This window comes from Lipotes vexillifer, unplaced genomic scaffold (genome assembly GCF_000442215.2).
Source record: "Lipotes vexillifer unplaced genomic scaffold, Lipotes_vexillifer_v1.1 scaffold668, whole genome shotgun sequence".
Taxonomy (NCBI): Eukaryota; Metazoa; Chordata; class Mammalia; order Artiodactyla; family Lipotidae; genus Lipotes; species Lipotes vexillifer.
The window spans coordinates 170836-188622 of record NW_006785319.1 but is presented as its reverse complement, the minus strand read 5'-3'; the positions used below and the strand labels follow the sequence as shown (position 1 = coordinate 188622).

At 48.7% G+C, this 17787-nt stretch overlaps 1 protein-coding gene across 1 annotated transcript in view; it reads left to right on the top strand.

The window, feature by feature from the left end:
* Positions 1 to 17787, top strand: part of GALNT7 (polypeptide N-acetylgalactosaminyltransferase 7) — a 73939-nt gene that overhangs the window by 8264 nt on the left and 47888 nt on the right. Inside the window, exons 3-4 of the mRNA XM_007457384.1 lie at positions 1008 to 1123; positions 5259 to 5719. Coding sequence (XP_007457446.1) covers positions 1008 to 1123; positions 5259 to 5719 — 577 coding nt within the window. The remainder of the gene's footprint in view (positions 1 to 1007; positions 1124 to 5258; positions 5720 to 17787) is intronic.

Here is a 17787-nt window from a genome sequence, read left to right as displayed (position 1 = left end):
TTTCCCTGTCCGTGTTCTCCCTTTCCCTCCCGGACTCCCTCTCATAAGTCAGGCAGATATTGTAGGATTCATGCATTTATTCAGTAAATACTTAGGATTGCGTGCATTGGGGTGCAGTGGTGCATCCCATGGACGTGGTCCCTCCCCTTCCACGGAACTTCCAGTCTAGTGCAGGGATTGGGGGCAAATCCATCCCCATTAGCCTGTCTTTGTAAACAAGGTTTTGTGGGAACACAGCTGTACCCACGCGGTTGCGTACTGTCTGGCTGCTCTGGGCACTATAATGGCATCTTGAGTAACTGCAGCAGAGACCCTGAGGTCTAGAAAGCCTGGAGTGTTTCCTGCTCCTGCCCCAGGGGGTGAGGTGGAGAGATGAGTGCAGGCTGGAGCCAGAAAAGCTCTGGGAAGAGTGTCTGCTCTCCTGAGGGAAGAGGGCTGGCGTGGAGCCTGGAAGCAGGGGAAGGGGCGTGTTCATACTCGAATTTCAGGGAAGTCACACCGGCTACTGTGCAGAACAGTAATGACGAGAGACAGTGAGTGCACACGTTGGAAGGAGAAGCACTAATGCCCGCGGTTCGGGCGCACGGGCTCTGCCTGGATGCACGTTCCAGCCTTGCCTTGTACTGATCCCGACATTAGGTCACTTCTCTGTTGGCTTTTCTGTCTGTGCAATGGGGGTGGTAATCACAGAACCTAACTCTTGGCATTGAATAGGTTAATATGCGTGAAGCACTTAGAACACAGTGTTTGGAGTCGTCACTGTTCTTCCTATTCTAGTCATCCTGTTAAGAGGGCAGAGTGGCCTTGGCAGTGTTGGCAAAAAATTAATCTAAGAAAGAAACGGGAAAAATTTTTTGAGCCAAATTTGAGGATTATAACCCAGGAAGAGCATCTCAGAAAGCTCTGAGAACTGTTCTGCCTGTCAGAAGTCAAGGCACAGGTATGTAAGTTTTTTGAGACAGAGGGCTGTACATCCAATGCCGTCTTATTGAGTTTACTTGATCCAGATCTAAGTGGCATCGTGGTGGGTCACGTGAGCCCTTACAAGCTCAAGACGGAATGTTGTCTTTTAAGGAGTTGTCTTGTTGATGCTGGGAGAACGTTGCTCTTGATGGCCGAGCAGGTATTTCTGCCGATGGGGGTTGGGTTGATGTATAATGCAGACACACAGCGCACAGTGGGGGAGAGAGGAGGCCAAGGGGCAGAGAAGAACTTCTGTGTTGAAATTTTTCTTGTCTTGCCGTAGAATACGAATCTTATTTCACAGCAGTGAGGGTATGGAGAAAGTGACCGGGCTCAGGAGCTACACAACGCAGTAGGATTGACAGGAGCCAGAGATTGATAGGCTGTCAGAACAAGAGGCTGGGGATGAAACGTAGGATTGGTGTTTGATCGGTCGAGTGGGCAGTGGCTCCCGTCCCCGAGGTGGGGAGGACGGTAATGGAAACGGGTGTGTGATGTGGGGTGAATGGTGAGTTCATTCTGGGGTCTTTTCAGTTTAGGTGCCAGGTTGATTCAAGCAGAAATGTTGAGGAGGCAGTTGACTGTGGGCCCGGAGATGAGAAGTGAGATGTGGGCTGAGGAAACGGGGGTAGGAAAGGTCAAATGAACCTGCACCTCGCTCGGGAGAGGAGACGCCAGAGTGAGTAGGAGTGACAGGCAGGCCCCTAACAGATCTACAGAGAACACCAAGAAGCAAAGGTTAGGGGACTCCCGGGTGGTCCAGTGGTTAGGACTCTGAGCTCTCACTGCCGAGGGCCTGGGTTCGATCCCTGGTCTGGAAACAAGATCGCACGAGCCTGGCGGCCAAAAAGAGTCAAAGGTCAGACAAAGGGAAGATCAAAACAATTTTTGGAGGAAGATGAGCACGAAGTTCGAATCCATTAAACGTTCTCTTGTTGAGGTGGGGGAGTTTGAGAAACGTTTAAGCTTGCGAGTCTCACATCAGACCCCACGCACCTAAACCACAGCACGTCTCTCACGATTCGGGTACCTGATTTCACGTGCTCTCATGTTGTGCATTCTTCTAGTAAGCCGTTTTCCTCCAGTGGAATATTAGGCACTACAGAGGATGCTCAGTCGACCTTCGGTGACCTGTTCAGTGTACTTTTCTGTCCCTTTTCCCCTCCCCTCATTCTTTACCTACCCCGTTACTGGTTCACTGGAGCCTTGGTGTGGAAAGCTGAAGGGGGGGACCATGTCTTCCTCCGTTTTTGTGGGGTACTTTGTTCAACATCAACGACTTGAGTCCAGTGTCTGAGAGTTTTATAATGACCTCTCTATTTTAATTTGTTTACTACAACACTGCTGTTGTATAGTATAATTTTGGAAAGAGCCAGGAGATAAGTGGAGAAAAGGACACTTTCCCATCACCAGAATCACCCCCAGCTTCCGCGCACCTGCCTCTTTGTGACAGAGGCGAGCTTGGCTTCCTCTCCTCAGGATGGGTTAATTCCCACCAGAGCCCTCAGTGCTTCGGGACACGGATCTCGGGCAAGGCTGCTTCCTGCCTCCAGACTAGCCCTACTCTGACCCTTAGAGCTCACAGGTTAGGCTTCAGCTACGTCCCCTACTACTCGACTCAGGTGTGCGGTGGTCAGAAACCTGATCCAGAAGGCTTACCCACCTGTACCTGGACAGGCATCACATTAGATGTGAAGTGCTGCATCTTATGTTTAGTTTTGTGCTGCAGGAGGATAATTGTGGAGAAACTTTGAAATGGACCAAAAAGATTATGGGGTGCATTATCCAACTCGGCTTCTGTGTTATCTCACCCTTTCATTATCTCTGAGCTGTTTTACCATCCTGTAAATGATAGAAAACTGCTAGTAATGCACAGGCGTCTTGTCCATTGAAATGGCAGTCATGTACTGTGGAATGCAGTTGGTCACTGCTCTCTGGATATTGACCAGTTTTACCAGTTTTGCCTCTATTTGTAAATTCTTTGCAGTGTTCTTGATGTTCATATATTTGTCTGTTCTTTGGATTCACCTTTGAACTGGTTGTAACGTCTAACGGTTCCTTTTAAAATTAATCGGTCAATTAAAATCTGTGTCCCACGTTCAGAAAAAAATTCTTGTCATACATACACATGTATGTTCATACCTGCATGTAATATCTCTAGGAAGATTCACAAGGAAGTGCTGGCTGTGAGCACCTCTGTGGAAGGGAAGGTAGGAAAACTTGCCTTTCACTGTATGCCCTTTGCGATCCTTTGAGTTTTGTATCACATGCTTATTAGTGTTACCTAAACAAAGAGATAAACCTGTTAAATTCCTTTTTGAACTCTCTCAAGTCAATCCTTAGCTAGCCGTTACCAAAACTTCAACATCGACGAAATTCACATTTGAATTAGCTGACTTTCCAAAGAGACCTTTGTCTCTAGATAAACTACTGGTAGACAGCAACCTGCATATCAGCATCACACATGGAGCCTTCTGTACTCTTTAAAGTTTTTAACTTCATTTTTCAAGACAGCTCTAACACTGTAGAAACATGTCAGTGGGAGGGGGATACTAATTCTTTCATGAATCTCTTAAGGAACCAGGGGATCTTGGCGTGAGGGGGGCGGCAGACCAGCCGGCCGTCTGCGGTTCTGGTTCTGACCTCTTCACCTCGCCCCAGCCCAGCTGCACACATTCTCTAGCGACTTCCGCTGGTTATAGCTGGAGATGCTCCCTTTAAGCCAGAGGAGCTCAAGCCTGATGCATATTGAAATCACCTGGGGAGCTTTTAAAATTCTGATGCCCCAACCAATTAAATCACAGTGTCTGAGGGGTGGGATGCAGACATTGGTACACTTAAAGCCACGGAGGTGTTGCTTGTTGCTTGTTGAGAAACAAGGCTCTGTGCATGGATTCAGGAAAAACTTCACATGTGACACCCCAGAAACAAAAGCACTCAGGATTTCTTTTTTTTTTTTTTAATGTTTATTTATTTATTTATTTATTTTTGGCTGCGTTGGGTCTTTGTTGCTGTGCATGGGCTTTCTCTAGTTTCAGCAGGCGGGGTCTACTCTTCGTTGCCGTGCGCAGGCTTCTCATTACGGTGGTTTCTGTAGTTGCGGAGCACGGGCTCTAGGCGCACGGGCTTCGGTAGTTGTGGCGTGCAGGCTCAGTAGTTGTGGCCCGTGGGCTCAGTAGTTGCGGCACACTTCGGTAGTTGTGGCTCTCAGGCTCTGGAGCGCAGGCTCAGTAGTCGTGGCACGTGGGCTCAGTAGTTGCGGCGCACAGGCTTCGTTGCTCCCCGGCATGTGGGATCTTCCTGGGTCAGGGCTCGAACCCGTGTCCCCTGCATTGGCAGGCCGACTCTCAACCACTACGCCACCAGGGACACCCTGCACTCAGGACCTCTGACGGGAAGATCTGTGCAGGGGGTGAGGAAAGGGAGACACCCCTCCCAAAATACCTGTACAACACAGTGTTTGTGTTTCCTTGGGATGCCTCTGGAACGTGGCCAATTTAGGTACTGGGTGTGGTTTAAAAGCCCCAGCTGACTCGGTTACAGTCACTAGAGCTTTTTTTTTTTTTTTTTTTAATACTTTGGAACTCAGCTAAACTTTCACTGAGCAGGAAATACCTAATGGGGGCTGTTGAGTGCATATCCCAGCCCTGTTCCTCTGGCATTTGGAGCACGAAGCCAGCCTCGGGGTGGGTGATGCCTAACAGCACTGCCACCATGTGGCTGTGTGACCGACAAAACATCATATTCCTCGTACACCAGATAACTGGGAAAACCACACTGTACAACAGGACCTGTTAAGTGCCTGCTTTAGTCACAGGTCCTAGAACCTCATTGCTCTGACCTGTGACAGTGTGCTTTGGGACTTCCCTGGTGGTCTAGTGGTTAAGACTCCGTGATTCCAACTGCAAGGGCCATGGGTTCGATCCCTGGTGGGGGAACTAAGTAAGATCCAACATGCTGCACAGCGCAGCCAAAAAATTAGGGAAAAAGAAAGAAAACAACAATATGCTTTATTAAGGGGTCTTTGATAGAGAGTCGTGTTTATAAGGGGAGAAGTAAAAAAATGCATCCACCCCTTTGTTTTGGAACGGTTAGGCAAGGAAATAGTCTCTTCTTGGTTCCCCCTGGGAAAGGTACCTTCTAATGGGGGCCCTGATTCATGGCCTGCTTCTGTTTCATATTTCAGACCATTTGATTGTTGCCTCAGCTATTTTGAAAACATGAAAATTGGTGTCATAAACTCTGTTGTGGTTGCCTTCATGTACTCACTGTATATCCCCCTCCCTTTTGTGTAGGAAGACAGAGCTGTTAATAACCCCATGCCTGACCGAGGGGGCAATGGACTAGCTCCTGGGGATGACAGATTCAAACCCGTGGTGCCCTGGCCTCATGTTGAAGGAGTAGAAGTGGACTTAGAGTCTATTAGAAGAAAAAACAAGGCCAAACATGAACAAGAGCGCCATGCTGGAGGAGATAACCAGAAAGACATAATGCAGAGGCAGTATCTCACATTTAAGCCTCAGACTTTCACGTACCGTGATCCTGTGCTCCGCCCAGGGGTCCTCGGTAACTTTGAACCCAAAGAGCCCGAGCCTCACGGAGTGGTTGGTGGCCCTGGAGAGAAAGCCAAGCCGTTGGTTTTGGGACCAGAATTCAAACATGCAGTTCAAGCCAGCATTAAAGAGTTTGGATTTAACATGGTGGCGAGTGACATGATCTCCCTGGACCGCAGCGTCAGTGACTTACGACAAGAAGAGTAAGCACAACCCCTCCCCTTTCTGACCTGGGCGCGCGTTTCCATAGATACCTAGACTTACTTAGATGGTTAGAGTGCAAAACATATTTGTGCCTTCACTGAAAGGGAGTAAGAGGGTCTTTGGTCCACGAAGTGGCCAGAAGGGGGAGATCTCCCCATTTGCGTTATTTTACTGAGGGTGTGGCGTGTAAAATTCTGGGGTCTCCTCTACCACTGCTGCTCAAAGTGTTGTCCCCGGATGGGCACCGATCTGAACTTTCTGTTCCCAGTCCACAGAGAGAAAACGAGCTTGTACCAGGCTGTGAAGTAACTATTGATAGGAGGTGCTTTAAGTTCACCTGACAATGTGTGAATAACAGACATTGGTGCGTTGTTTCTCCTTCTGGACCAAGCTCCTTGTCTTGCTGTGGGACGGTAAACAGGAATGCTGCTCGGGATGCTTCTGGAACTAACTGGTTGTTTGCCTTCTTCCGTTCTTACCCTCAGCACTGAAACTGGGAATGGAAGCTCCCGAGTATGTACTGTATAAATAAAAGGCGCCTTCAGACAGATGAAACCGTAGCCCTCACGTTCAAGTGCTTTTCATGTAGTGTGATTTAAAACAAAGGGTTTCCAACTCTTGACTTTTGATAATGGTGATTATTGAATGAACTCAAAGCTTTTTCTCTTTCAGTTTGTTCAGTAACTGATTCTCCTCAGAGGGTCTAAGCAGCTTCCATTAGCTTCCATTGTGTGGATGCAAGTTTAATTCACTGCTACTGGAAAACTTTCCAGATGTATTCCCTGTGATGCTTGGTTAACACAGTCCTCGTTTTAGGAAGTGAACACAGCAGGCGCACGCACACACACGGTCCCCACAGCAGCATCCTTTATGACCCTGCAGTCCAATTCTGGACCTACCAGAGGGCTACTCCAGAGACTTTGGACCTTCCTATATTGATTTGATAGGAGTGAGAGGGGGGGTGCATGAAATATGCAGAGAAGAAAGAAAGAGAAGCAGCAGAGAACCAGGGTGGTGAGGGACATAACCTCTAGTACAGAGAAGAATTGGAGCATCTCGGGGGACTGTGAAGGGAGAGTGTGGGAGCAGTTATTCCTGATCAATGTAGAGATTTGCCTGGTCGCAGATTTGCCGTATTTAGAAAGAAAAAAAAAAAGCAGATGCTCAGTCAAATTTACTTTCAGTTAAACAATGGAAAATGTTTAGTATAAGTATGTCCCAAATAGTGTTCGGAATATACTTATACATTAAAAATACTTGTGGTTTATCTGAAATCCAAATTTAACTGTGCATCCTGTATTTTATCTGGCAGCCCCCCTAGGCAGGGGCTGAGGTTGTTGTTATAGAGCGAGAATTGCCGTGCATGGACACTTCAGGCGCCCAAACGGGATCTGCGGTCCTCCCTGGAGTGCATCCCAGTTACCCGAGACAGTCTCAGACCGTGCGTCTGTCACGGGGGCGGTTCTCGGAGGACCTCTCGATGGCCTTCTCACCGTGATGGGGAAGGAAAGGAAGGGGAGAGTCTAACACTGACTTCCTGCTACAGGCCAGGACTTCCTGCAAGTGATCTTATTTGATTCTCACAAGCAAACTGTGAGAGAGTTGCCATGTGTGAATGTGAAGTCTGAGGCTTAGCGCTGTGACTCCTCTGTATCTGCCCAGCGAGATGGCAGAGCTGTGGTCCTACCCCAGGTGGCCCGGTTAGAAAGGCCTTGTCCCTGCTCTGCCCCATCCCTTCCTGGACAGTGTGGACCAGGGCAGGGTGGCCATCCCAGGGTGAGCTCAGTGTGGAAACGGAGATTTTAGCACATGAATTACTTATAAAAGATACACATGTAAAACACCAGTTTGAAAATCAGTTTAAAATCTAGCTCATTCTTCGGTATAAGAAATGTGCTAAGATGTAGAATATCAATAGAAAACCAACAAGGACCTAATGTATAGCACAGGGAACTATACTCAGTATCTTGAAATAACCTATAATGGAAGAGAATCTGAAAAAGAATAGATATATCCATGTGTACATATATATGTGTACATAAGTGAGTGAATCACTTTGCTGTACACCTGAAACATTGTAAATCAACTATAATTTAAAAAAAGGAAGAAAGAAACATGCCAAGAAGGTCAAAGGCATACATGCATACACGGCAGGGCAGCGCCCAGGACTAGCGTGGTCCTCGGTGGCTCCCCCTCCTGCGCCCCTCACATCCCTTCTGTCCCCCAGGCCTCTTCTTCCTGCCACCACGCTCCGTCTTCAGTCCACCCTTCCACCTCCCCTGTCACCAGCCACGGCCACGCCACTGTCATCTCTCCTAGAACCCCGCCAGCGCCTCCTGCCCGTTCACACCTAGCCCGGCTAACATCATTCTCTGCCTTTCCAGAGCACCTAGAATCAAACGTTCCGGGCCTGCCCACCTTGCTCTGGCCACGCGCCTTCTCCCGCGGGGGGCGTTTGCACGTTTCCCCCCCCCCGCCCCAGCTCCCTCACCTCTGTGGGCTTTTTCCTTCCTCTGTGGCCCCTTCCCAACCCTCAGGCTCCGTCAGACTCTCTGGCCTGCTTTATTTTCCATTACTCCTCTCTGGCCGTTTCATTCCTAGTGTCTCTCAAATTTTATAATTAGACATTGGTTAATTTAGCTATTGACTGTCTTTCTTACTAGATGATAAGGTCCTGAGAGCAAGGAATTTGTCTGTTTTCTTCACCAGCTACTTCCAGTAAGTGACACCCAGGAGCTTGGCCCTGCCCAGTGGTGAACATCTGTTGAGAGAGTGAATGAATGAGTGAATGAAGGAGTGAATGAAGGAGTCCGCTGGGATCAGACCTTGGCTCCATTACCAGACACGAGATCTCAGACCAGCTCCTTACCCTCCCTATCAGTTACCTGATCCATCATGTGGGCCTACCAATGCCTACCCCCTGGATTGGCATTGGGATTAAAGGACATAATAGACTAAAAGTCGTACCACACGCCTGGGGTTTTAGTGGCTGTTTCTTTTTCAACTGCTGTGGCACTTTCTTCAGATCACAGTTTGTCTAACCTTGAATGCAGCTTTGAGGTCCTCTGTTGCTTTTTGGAAAATGTGGATTCCCCCCACACCGCCGTGTCTGCATCATCTTGCATCTCCTCGCACCTCCCTTGATGGCAAAGCCTTCATCCCCTTTGATGATTTCAGACACGCCAGGTGCCTCTGAAGGTCCCATCTCTCTGGGGCTTGCTCTCCTACGGTCGTCTTTCTTCCTGCCTTTCGCTGTCTTTCCTAACTGCATTCCTCCCCAACCCGTCACCTTCCTTCTTTTCTTCTTTCCTCTAATCTTCCTTCCTTCCTCCTGCCATGCCTTTCCATAGGCTGATCATTTCTTTGTTCTTTTCTCTGGCATAATTGGAGCAGCGCTTAGAAATAAGATTATTGCATGTTCCTACAAGGATCGTGTCCCCAGTCAGATAAAAGGACTGAGGCTATCTTAGCAAATGATCCTAAACCCCTTTCTAAAATTTTATGCTAGTGAGAAAACTTTAGTTTATACTCAAAATATGCAAACATACTCCCAGAAGATTTTTTAACTGAATCCAGATTATTTTTTAAATTTGATTCTTTCTCACCCTTTTTAAAAAAAAATGGGATAGGCTTCTTTCCTGTTTGAACACTGTAAAATTCAGTGTAGACTCGTAAATAATTTCTAAGTTGAGTTATTCATAATTTAGAACGTGGTCAATCTTAAGAGTTTTCGCCAAAATAAAAAGGTCAACAGCAAATAAAGCGCTGCTAATTTTCACGTAGTATCTGATGTGCATATTAGCACTTTTCTGCTCTACCAGCAAAGTGAAAACATCCCACAGGCCCACCTCAACGCACACGCCCTCCCTCATGCTCGGTCCCCACGGAGAACATACTGCACAGGGCTTGAATCTCTGCAGCTGTGGGATCTAGGCCTGATTAGCCTGCTCTCTTGCCTCTGTCACACATAATGAGCCACCTGCCACGCTTGGAAACCCAGCTTTGAGCTGTTTGTCCAGTTACAACATCTGCCCCTGGTTCACTCACTCATTCTTGTGGCCGTTCCCTCCAGCTTTTCGGATGAAAAGCAGGACAGAACTGCCCAGCTGCCAGGGTGACTCAGGCTCACGTCTGTTGCAGCTTTGAATCACATCCCCTGGCTGAGTCATTTACTGGCTGTTGATCGCTCATTAGGAGGGTGAGTAACAGTGTTTGGAGGGAACTGGAGGCCTCCTTCTTTTCTAAAGGCTTGAGCCAAGAATGATCTCACCTGCCTTCACGCTTGTTTTCTATTAAAAAACATACATGATTTTCTGCACAGTTCAGCGGCGATGGAGTCTCTCCAATAAACGAGGCACTGTGCTAGCCCGTCAGGGATGCAGCAATAAGAAAGTACGGTCCCTGCCTTCAAGGGGCTCGCCATCTACCCCTGGGGAGAAGGGAAAGGTTACCGCGACGTAAGAGCCTGAGGAAGGAGGGGGGGCCGCGCTGAGTTACAGGGAAGTCAGGAAAGGATTTACGGGGTGAGTACTAGGACGGGCCCGTCGATGAGGTTTCCCAGGAGGAGGTTACAGGTGTAGAGGGCAGGACGGTAGGCGTGGACCGGGAGGAAATCCGGTGCCGTGGCTTACGTGGATGGGGCAGTGACTGCAGAGACATAGAGACACAGCTGGTAGGACAGAGAGGGTGGCGTTTGCAGGCCCCCAGTGCCGCTCTTCATAGTCTGCCCTGAATGCAGTGCAGGGAAGACCCACTGAAGGGGTACCGAGAGAACTTGAGGAGTGTCAGGCTGCTGGGGTGTCCGGAGCGGGCGGGGGGTGGGGGCCTGACCTGGTAGAGGGTCCGTAGCATCACAGTAGGAACCTGAGTGAAGGCCCCAGAACCAGACGAAGGAGACTCGGGGGGAGAACAAGAGTTAGAACAGGAGGCGCTGGCAGCTGATGGAGGGGAAGGAGGAATCAGACATGAGTACAAGGCTTTGAAGCTCAGAAACAGGGAGAAGACCACCACTGACCAAGGAGGGGGCAGGATCAGAACAAGCTGCTCTGCCCAGAGCACCTGTGCCCCAGACCTGGGCCTCGGGCGACCCCGTGCTGAGCCCCGCAGGAGGCCGAGCCCATTTGTGGGAAGTGCTGTTTGTGGTTACGTTAGGTTTTCTTCTAATAAAGCGTAGGATTTTATTTCCTTTACTGTGAACTAACGGCGGATGCAAATATGTGGAAATTATTCTTGCCCTTTTTCTGCCCAAGAAGGCAGACAAGCAGGGGTATATAATCCAAGCTATTTTGTTTCAAACAAATGAATTAATAAGTATCTTGACTTGTTGAACAAATTCATCTGCTTCTACTGTTTAACCTTTCCTCCTGCCTACACTCCTATTGCATTTCTATTGACAGAGCGAAATAATAGATGTTAAAGTGCTTCAAAACCTCTAAGAGCTATGCAAATGTTAATATGATTGTTAATAACTTTGTTAAGCTTGTCTGTGAGAAACTGAGGTGGTTTTTTAAAGATACTATACACTGACATTCCTGCCTTATACACTAGGTAATTCTCTTCTTACCTGATACCAAAATACTGATATTTAACTTTATTTAAGGTAGTTATGGTTGTGAGCTTTTTTCATTCTCCATCTGTGTTAAGGGTTCTCTTTGATACCTTTGTGTAGAATACAGTAATATAATTTATCAAATAGTTTCTATTTTCAAAATAGGCTATAGGGTTCTTTTCTAATTTCAGTTCCTATACATTGTGACCCATGGGTTTCAATTAACACTGACTAAGTGTAAGGAGCTGCTCGTAAGAGGTTAAAACAAATTATTAGAATTGTCTATAAATCATGGACACACGTGTATGTGAATCACGTATGTGCACATGAACTTCAGTGCTGCGTCCTAGTTTCTGTTAGCACAATGAGCGCTGGTTCTGTACGACGCCATCCAAACGACACGGGTCACGACCATTGACATGCACTCCTTTCCTCTCTTGGATTACCCAAAGCACGTCTCATTTTTCAGACTGCAGTTTGGCAGCAGTAGAGCTAATCTGCAGGAAGCACATTTGAAATTGGTTTCAGGTGACCCACAGTGGACATGGCTGCTGCTTTTACATCCAAAAAGTATTGCTTTCTAACTGGCCTGATAGTTTTTACTCTTGGGAGCCACTTTTTTTGAGTTCAGAGGTTTTCCACATGAACTTTAAGAATAAATTGTGTTCTGATACTTAGTTTCTTTTCTTCTCTCTCTTCTAAACATACACGTCTGAAAACACACACCGCACACACACACACTCACACACACACACACACACACACACACTGCACTTTGGGATTTTCTCAATGATGGGGGCACAGCCGATTTTTGTTCAAGGTCCTAGCTGACCACAGGAGACTTATTTAGCCAAATGGGAGTTACTGGAGCTATTGGGGTAACTTAGGTCACCCCAGTTCACACAGCAGTTTAGAGGGGTGCCTCCAGAAACTGGACATGGAGGTCATCGGCTGCTCCGGGCCACCGTTAGCAGGGTAGCAGCAACCTTGAACCCCCCTCCTCAGCAGCCTGCAGGGGTGGCGCCCGTCCCCAGGGGGGACGTTCTGTACTGCCGAGACCCCGTGTGGTCACTGAGGTCCCTCCCACGAACATATCTTCATCTCCCCACACACCCCACCCACCCCACCCACCACGTTACAAAAGGACAGTGTTTGCCTGGTAAAAGTATAACCCTGGGTGCTTGATTTGTTTTTGCACAGCTCTCCACCCCCAACCGGGAGTTTACAGTAAGTCCCTGGAGGCTAGCTGTGTGCATGGAGGCACCGCGAGGTACCTCGTTACATCCCACCCCAGTGACAGTGTCAGGGAGACCTTGACTCTTTCTTTCTCTCCAGGGTGAGTTTCCCACCCATCCAGAGCTCTGACATGGAGATGAAGCGGGGGTTTTGGTACCCTTTCCTACTAGAGCATCTGAGATTTGGAGCTGACAGTCGTTTCAGAGTGTTTGGTCATTATCCTCTGCTAAAAAGTCATCAATCGCTCAGCAGGGAGCGTCTGAACTGCCACAGTGCCCGGTGGACGTCAGGCACTGGCCCTTCCACCCGGAGGCTGGCACGACCCCCGGTGCTTCGGCCACCGGACCGTCAGATTCAGCCTGGTCCCTCGCTGTGTCCCCTGTGCGTAGGGCCCTCGGGTGTTTGGTAAACAGGGAAGTGGTCCTGGGGGTCCTCCATTTCCTCCTGCGTGGTGATGTTTGGAGGTGGGCCGGCAAGGTGTCCCACAGTTAAAGTGGCCGCCAGGACAGTGTATTTATGAAGATCCGGAGAAGAAAGTCTTTCTCTCTAGCGCCAGGAACGGGGTGAGGGCCTCAGGACACCGGCGCTGCACTGTGCTGGGCGGCGTGGACCCCAGGGGTCCCCGAGAAGCCAAGTGGAACATGATAGAGGAGAAAGGCTGCCCTGGATCACCTTTTAGTTCTGGTATCGCTGCCCTGCGCTAGAAGAGAATAATCTCCCAGGACCTGCACAAGGAGAAGATGAGCCCCTGGGCTTCAAGGCTGCGCGGATGCAAGGGATGGGCTGTAATGAAACTGCACGTTGGTAGCGATTTTAACTGATTGACTTTGGTTTCCTTAGGGCCCTGGTCCCCATGCGCCCTGGGTTTCCAGTGGTCTGGTCCTAGCCCTGTTGTTCCTTTAAGTCCACTTCCTTCCTTCTTCCATTCCTTCCTTCTTCCCTTCCTTTCTTATTTTCTTCTTTTTTCTTTCTCTTTCATTCTGCATGATTTTACAAAACAGAAGGCCTTTCAGGGGAAAAAATGTGTATGGCATTGCAGCAGAAGTGCCCCTATTGCAGTGAGTCAAAGCCAAGCACCCAGTGAGGTGCTGCCCACACTTAAGAGGCATCATCTACCTGAAGCTGGCTATTTTTAGGCCACGCATAAACCAACCGTTTGTTCTGGAAGCACAGTACCAGCAACCACCAGCTGGGCCCGGGGCGAGTACGTAGGCATTTTTACTGATCAGGCTCCAGGAGAGAAGGCCAGCCATGTGAGTGGGTGTAGGTGAGGTGGGACCAGTCAGGCAGGGGCTGTCCAGAGAGCAAAAGAACAGCCGTCGTGGGGGCCTGCGGTGCAGGGGGGCAGTTCTGACAGCTCCCCCTCTGGGCGGGGAAGGTCCCTGGGGAGAGCTGTGAGGCGGGTCAGCAGCACTGTTTCCTCTCAAGCAGGGCGTGGGGGAGGAGCAACAGGAATAACTTTTATGACTCCCTGGGTACACTTGCCAGTAAGTCCATCACCTTTGCTCACTTGAAGCCAAATATGTTAAAAATGCACTTAGTATCACAAACAGAATTGCTCTTTTGTCATCCTTGCAACATATAAGAGGAACAAAAGCTAATTACATGAGTTAAAATGATATAAAAACACAGTTCACATTCAGTAATATCTTTTAGTTCATCACTGGGAAATGGCCACGGTTTTGCGTTCCTCTTCATGGAGTCCCAGGGGAGCGTCCACTGTCCCAAACGTAGCCAATGTGGAGGATACTCATTTTTGAATAACCCAGTAACTCACTGTAGAATGAGCACTGCCGTTTCAATCAGAAGCAAAACACCCGCACCTACTGTAGAAAGGCAAGTCCCAGCGAGCAAGCCAGAGCCGGGAAGAAGGGCTCCGGAGACAGATCTGAGCACCTGATGAACTCCAGGTTCCTAAGACCCTGGGGATGCGCCACGGTCCCCGCAGACGCCGGAGGTGGGGGGGGTCTCCCGCGAAAGACGGGACCGCCCCGCGCTTGCGTCGCGTCGCGTCTCGCGAGGCAGGCGCTCCCCCCAGCGGCGGACGCGCTCGGTGCAGGCCTGCTGGGGCTTCTCCTGGGAGAGCGGGGAGCAGGACGGGCCTCCGGGAAGCCCGCAAACTCCTTCCTACCGGCTGTCCTTCCGGGCCGTGTGAACGCCGGCTGAGCAGGAAAGTAGCATCGGGTGCTCTTATTCAAGGCACACCGCGAAGGGTCTGTCCTGAGCAGAGGATGAAGCCACCTCGGTTGGGGTCTGGCTGCCTCGGCTGGGGCCGAGCGCAGGCTGGGACGGTGCCGTGACCGCAGGACTCCAGGCTCCAGCCCCGGGGCGCTCATTTACACTTGTTCAAGCGGTGGGGATGTTTCTCGGTCGCCTTACCTGAGGTCCAAGCCCGTCTTTTACTCCCAGATGACGAGCTGTCGCCGCAATGCCGCTTCTCCGTTCCGTACCTCTGCGTTGCAGCGGCTGGTAAAGACAGGGGTGCTCAGTTAGTGCCCGTGGGGGTCGACAGCACCCTTGTCCACTTGTTGAGCGCCTGCTGTATGTCTGGCAGTGTGCTCCGTTGTCTGAGACACTGTCTCCCATCCTCATAACTGTGCGGAAACAGCGTTATTTTTTTTTTTTTTCTATATATTTGTAGAGGATGGAACTGAGGCTCAGAAGCAGATAAAGTCACCTTAACTAGAAGACTGGGGCGGCGGGATCCCAGTTCGAGCTTCCACACCACCTTGCCTTGTCGGTGACGCTAAACCAGTGGCCCGGGGTGGCAGGGTCGGGGGTGGAGGTGGGTATTACAGTATATGCATCACATTAACTGTTTGAAAGAGGAGAACACAAAGTTAGAAAAAGGTAAAAGGCAGAGGCCTTATATGTCATTACTGCAGGATCCTTTCCTGCTTCTAAGCCGGGTTTTCTCCGTCTCGGCACTACTGACAGTCTCTGTCAGCCTCATCTCTGGACTGTGCCCACCCAACCGATGCCTGTGGCACACACCGCCCCTCCCTGTCTTTAACTGTGACAGCCCAGAGTGTCTCCAGACTTTGCCACATGGCCCTGTAGGGCAGAATCCCCCCCTGGTTAATAATCCCCACTGCTCTAAGGGGCCAGTCAAGGTAACGTTGACCAGAGGTGCCAAGCAGGGGTGGAGGGTGTGTAACACAGTGGAAAGAACAGAGATGGGACTTAGAACATTGTGGGGACAGCAGGCACAGATCGGTTGAACCGCCAAATAAATAAAGGTAAAATGAAGTTAGGTATTAGCAGTGAGGGTTTTGTGATGGGTCTCAGGCTACATCATGACAGAACATCTGAACATTATCAGTGGTGTTTCAGTAATCATTCCTGGATACATGGGTCTCTTTCTCTCTCTCTCTCTCTTAATATGACAAACACTGGGGGTGGAATGGAGATAGCCGCGCGTCATCCCACTGTAAAAAGGCCCTATCCTGCCCTTTACCTCGTCCACCTTTCAGTCAGTGGGGGCCACTGATGACACTTTCAGAATTTGGTGCATGTTTCTCTGAGCTTTATTCTAAGTTATTCAAGCCATTCCCTTGAATTATCCCTTATTTCCATTCCCTTTCCTTCTAATCGGGAGAATTACTAATACCTGTGAGTGAAATTATTCTAAGTAACAAGAAAAATATTGATAATGCTTATATTCTTGACCTCTGAAGATAATTTTGTACCGTACTTATCTGGGTCGTTGTAGAAATTGATGTTTTAGTTACATATCAGCAAATATCAGAATGAATTATGTGAAAGTAAAACATGTAACAGTCCACCTGTTTAACAGCTTGGCCTGCTCATAGCCTATAGACCAGCAATTCTTCACCTTCTTGGTCAGGTCCCCTTTACCTGCTTAAAAATTATCGATAGCCCCAAATTATTAAGGTTTTTTTATATGGGCTGTATATCTATCACAATTTACCATACTGAAATTAAAACAGAAGTTTTAAATTCAAATAATAATAAGAAGAAAAACCTATTACATGTTAACATATTTTATGAAAAATAACTAAATTTTCCCCCCAAAAAGTCTGAAAGAGTAGAATTGCCCTGGATTTTTTCCAGTGCCTTGAATGTCTGGTTTGTAGATTGCTGAATTCTGTGTTCAGTCTGTGCCCATACGCTGTCTTGGATGAAGAAAATCTGGCCTTGCACAGACTTGTAATTGGAAAAAGGAGTGCTTTCAATCTAATCTCCTTTTCAGATAGTTGTAGATATTCTTCGTTGATACTACACCAAAACACAAGTGGTGGTTTTTTTAAAGTAGTTGCCACGTAGAATCTGAATCCCTCAGAAGACCCTTCCCTACCCTGTTGTTAGTCGGTCTCGCCCTTAGACGGGCCTTCTGCTCTTACGTGATGTTGTAGCATCATGTGTTGGCCATCTGGAAAATACCGGTTTCCTGAGCAATGCAGATCTTCCAAATACTGACAGTTTCATTGTAAGGTAAGCACAACAAAGCCTCACGTGTTAATGTCATCATCAATCTCATCAGAAAAGTCTTCAACTCCTGGGATGCTGTCATAATTCCAAGAGTCTAAGTTTTGCTTGAATGTTCAAGCTTTATCATCGGCAACGAATGATGTCAGTTGTTTTCCTTGAAGGGAGAGGCTTCCTTCATCTGTGTTTGAGGAAATGCCAAATCCTCAAGCCTGACTGGCCTCGGTTTGTCTGCAGGTCCCTTCAAGTGCAGCGGCGTTCTGTGAGGGACTCGGCGGGTTCAGGAGCTCGGGCGCATGGTGTTCATCCTCGAGATGACCGCCGTCCTCGGTGGGAACAGAAACCCTTTCTGCATGCCTCCCACCTGTCTCACAGGACGCTGAAGCATGTACTCAGGGCTGAGATTGAGGAAAAATTATAAACCCTCCCCAAGGAAGACTCACTCCTCCATCCAGGACATGCAGTGTAAGCAGCATTGGCTTTACGCTGGCTGTGGCAGGGTGAGGGGTATCACCATCACAGGAGCCTGCTGGTGCCCTTACCTTGCTTTGCCCTAAGGCACCAGCGATTTTACCCACCTTTGCTTTTGTGCCATCAGATTAAAGATCAATATAGTAAAAAGGTACTAAGGTCTTAATATTATCGTGAAAATATCTTGACCTAACCAAAAAGTGTCTTGGGGGCCCCAGGGATCTGTGGACCACTGTTACAGATTTTTAGAATCAACTAGATGAATGATAGAAATAATGAGACTTCAAAAAAAATTGTCAGGCTTCCCTGGTGGCGCAGTGGTTGAGAGTCCACCTGCCGACGCAGGGGACGTGTTCATGCCCC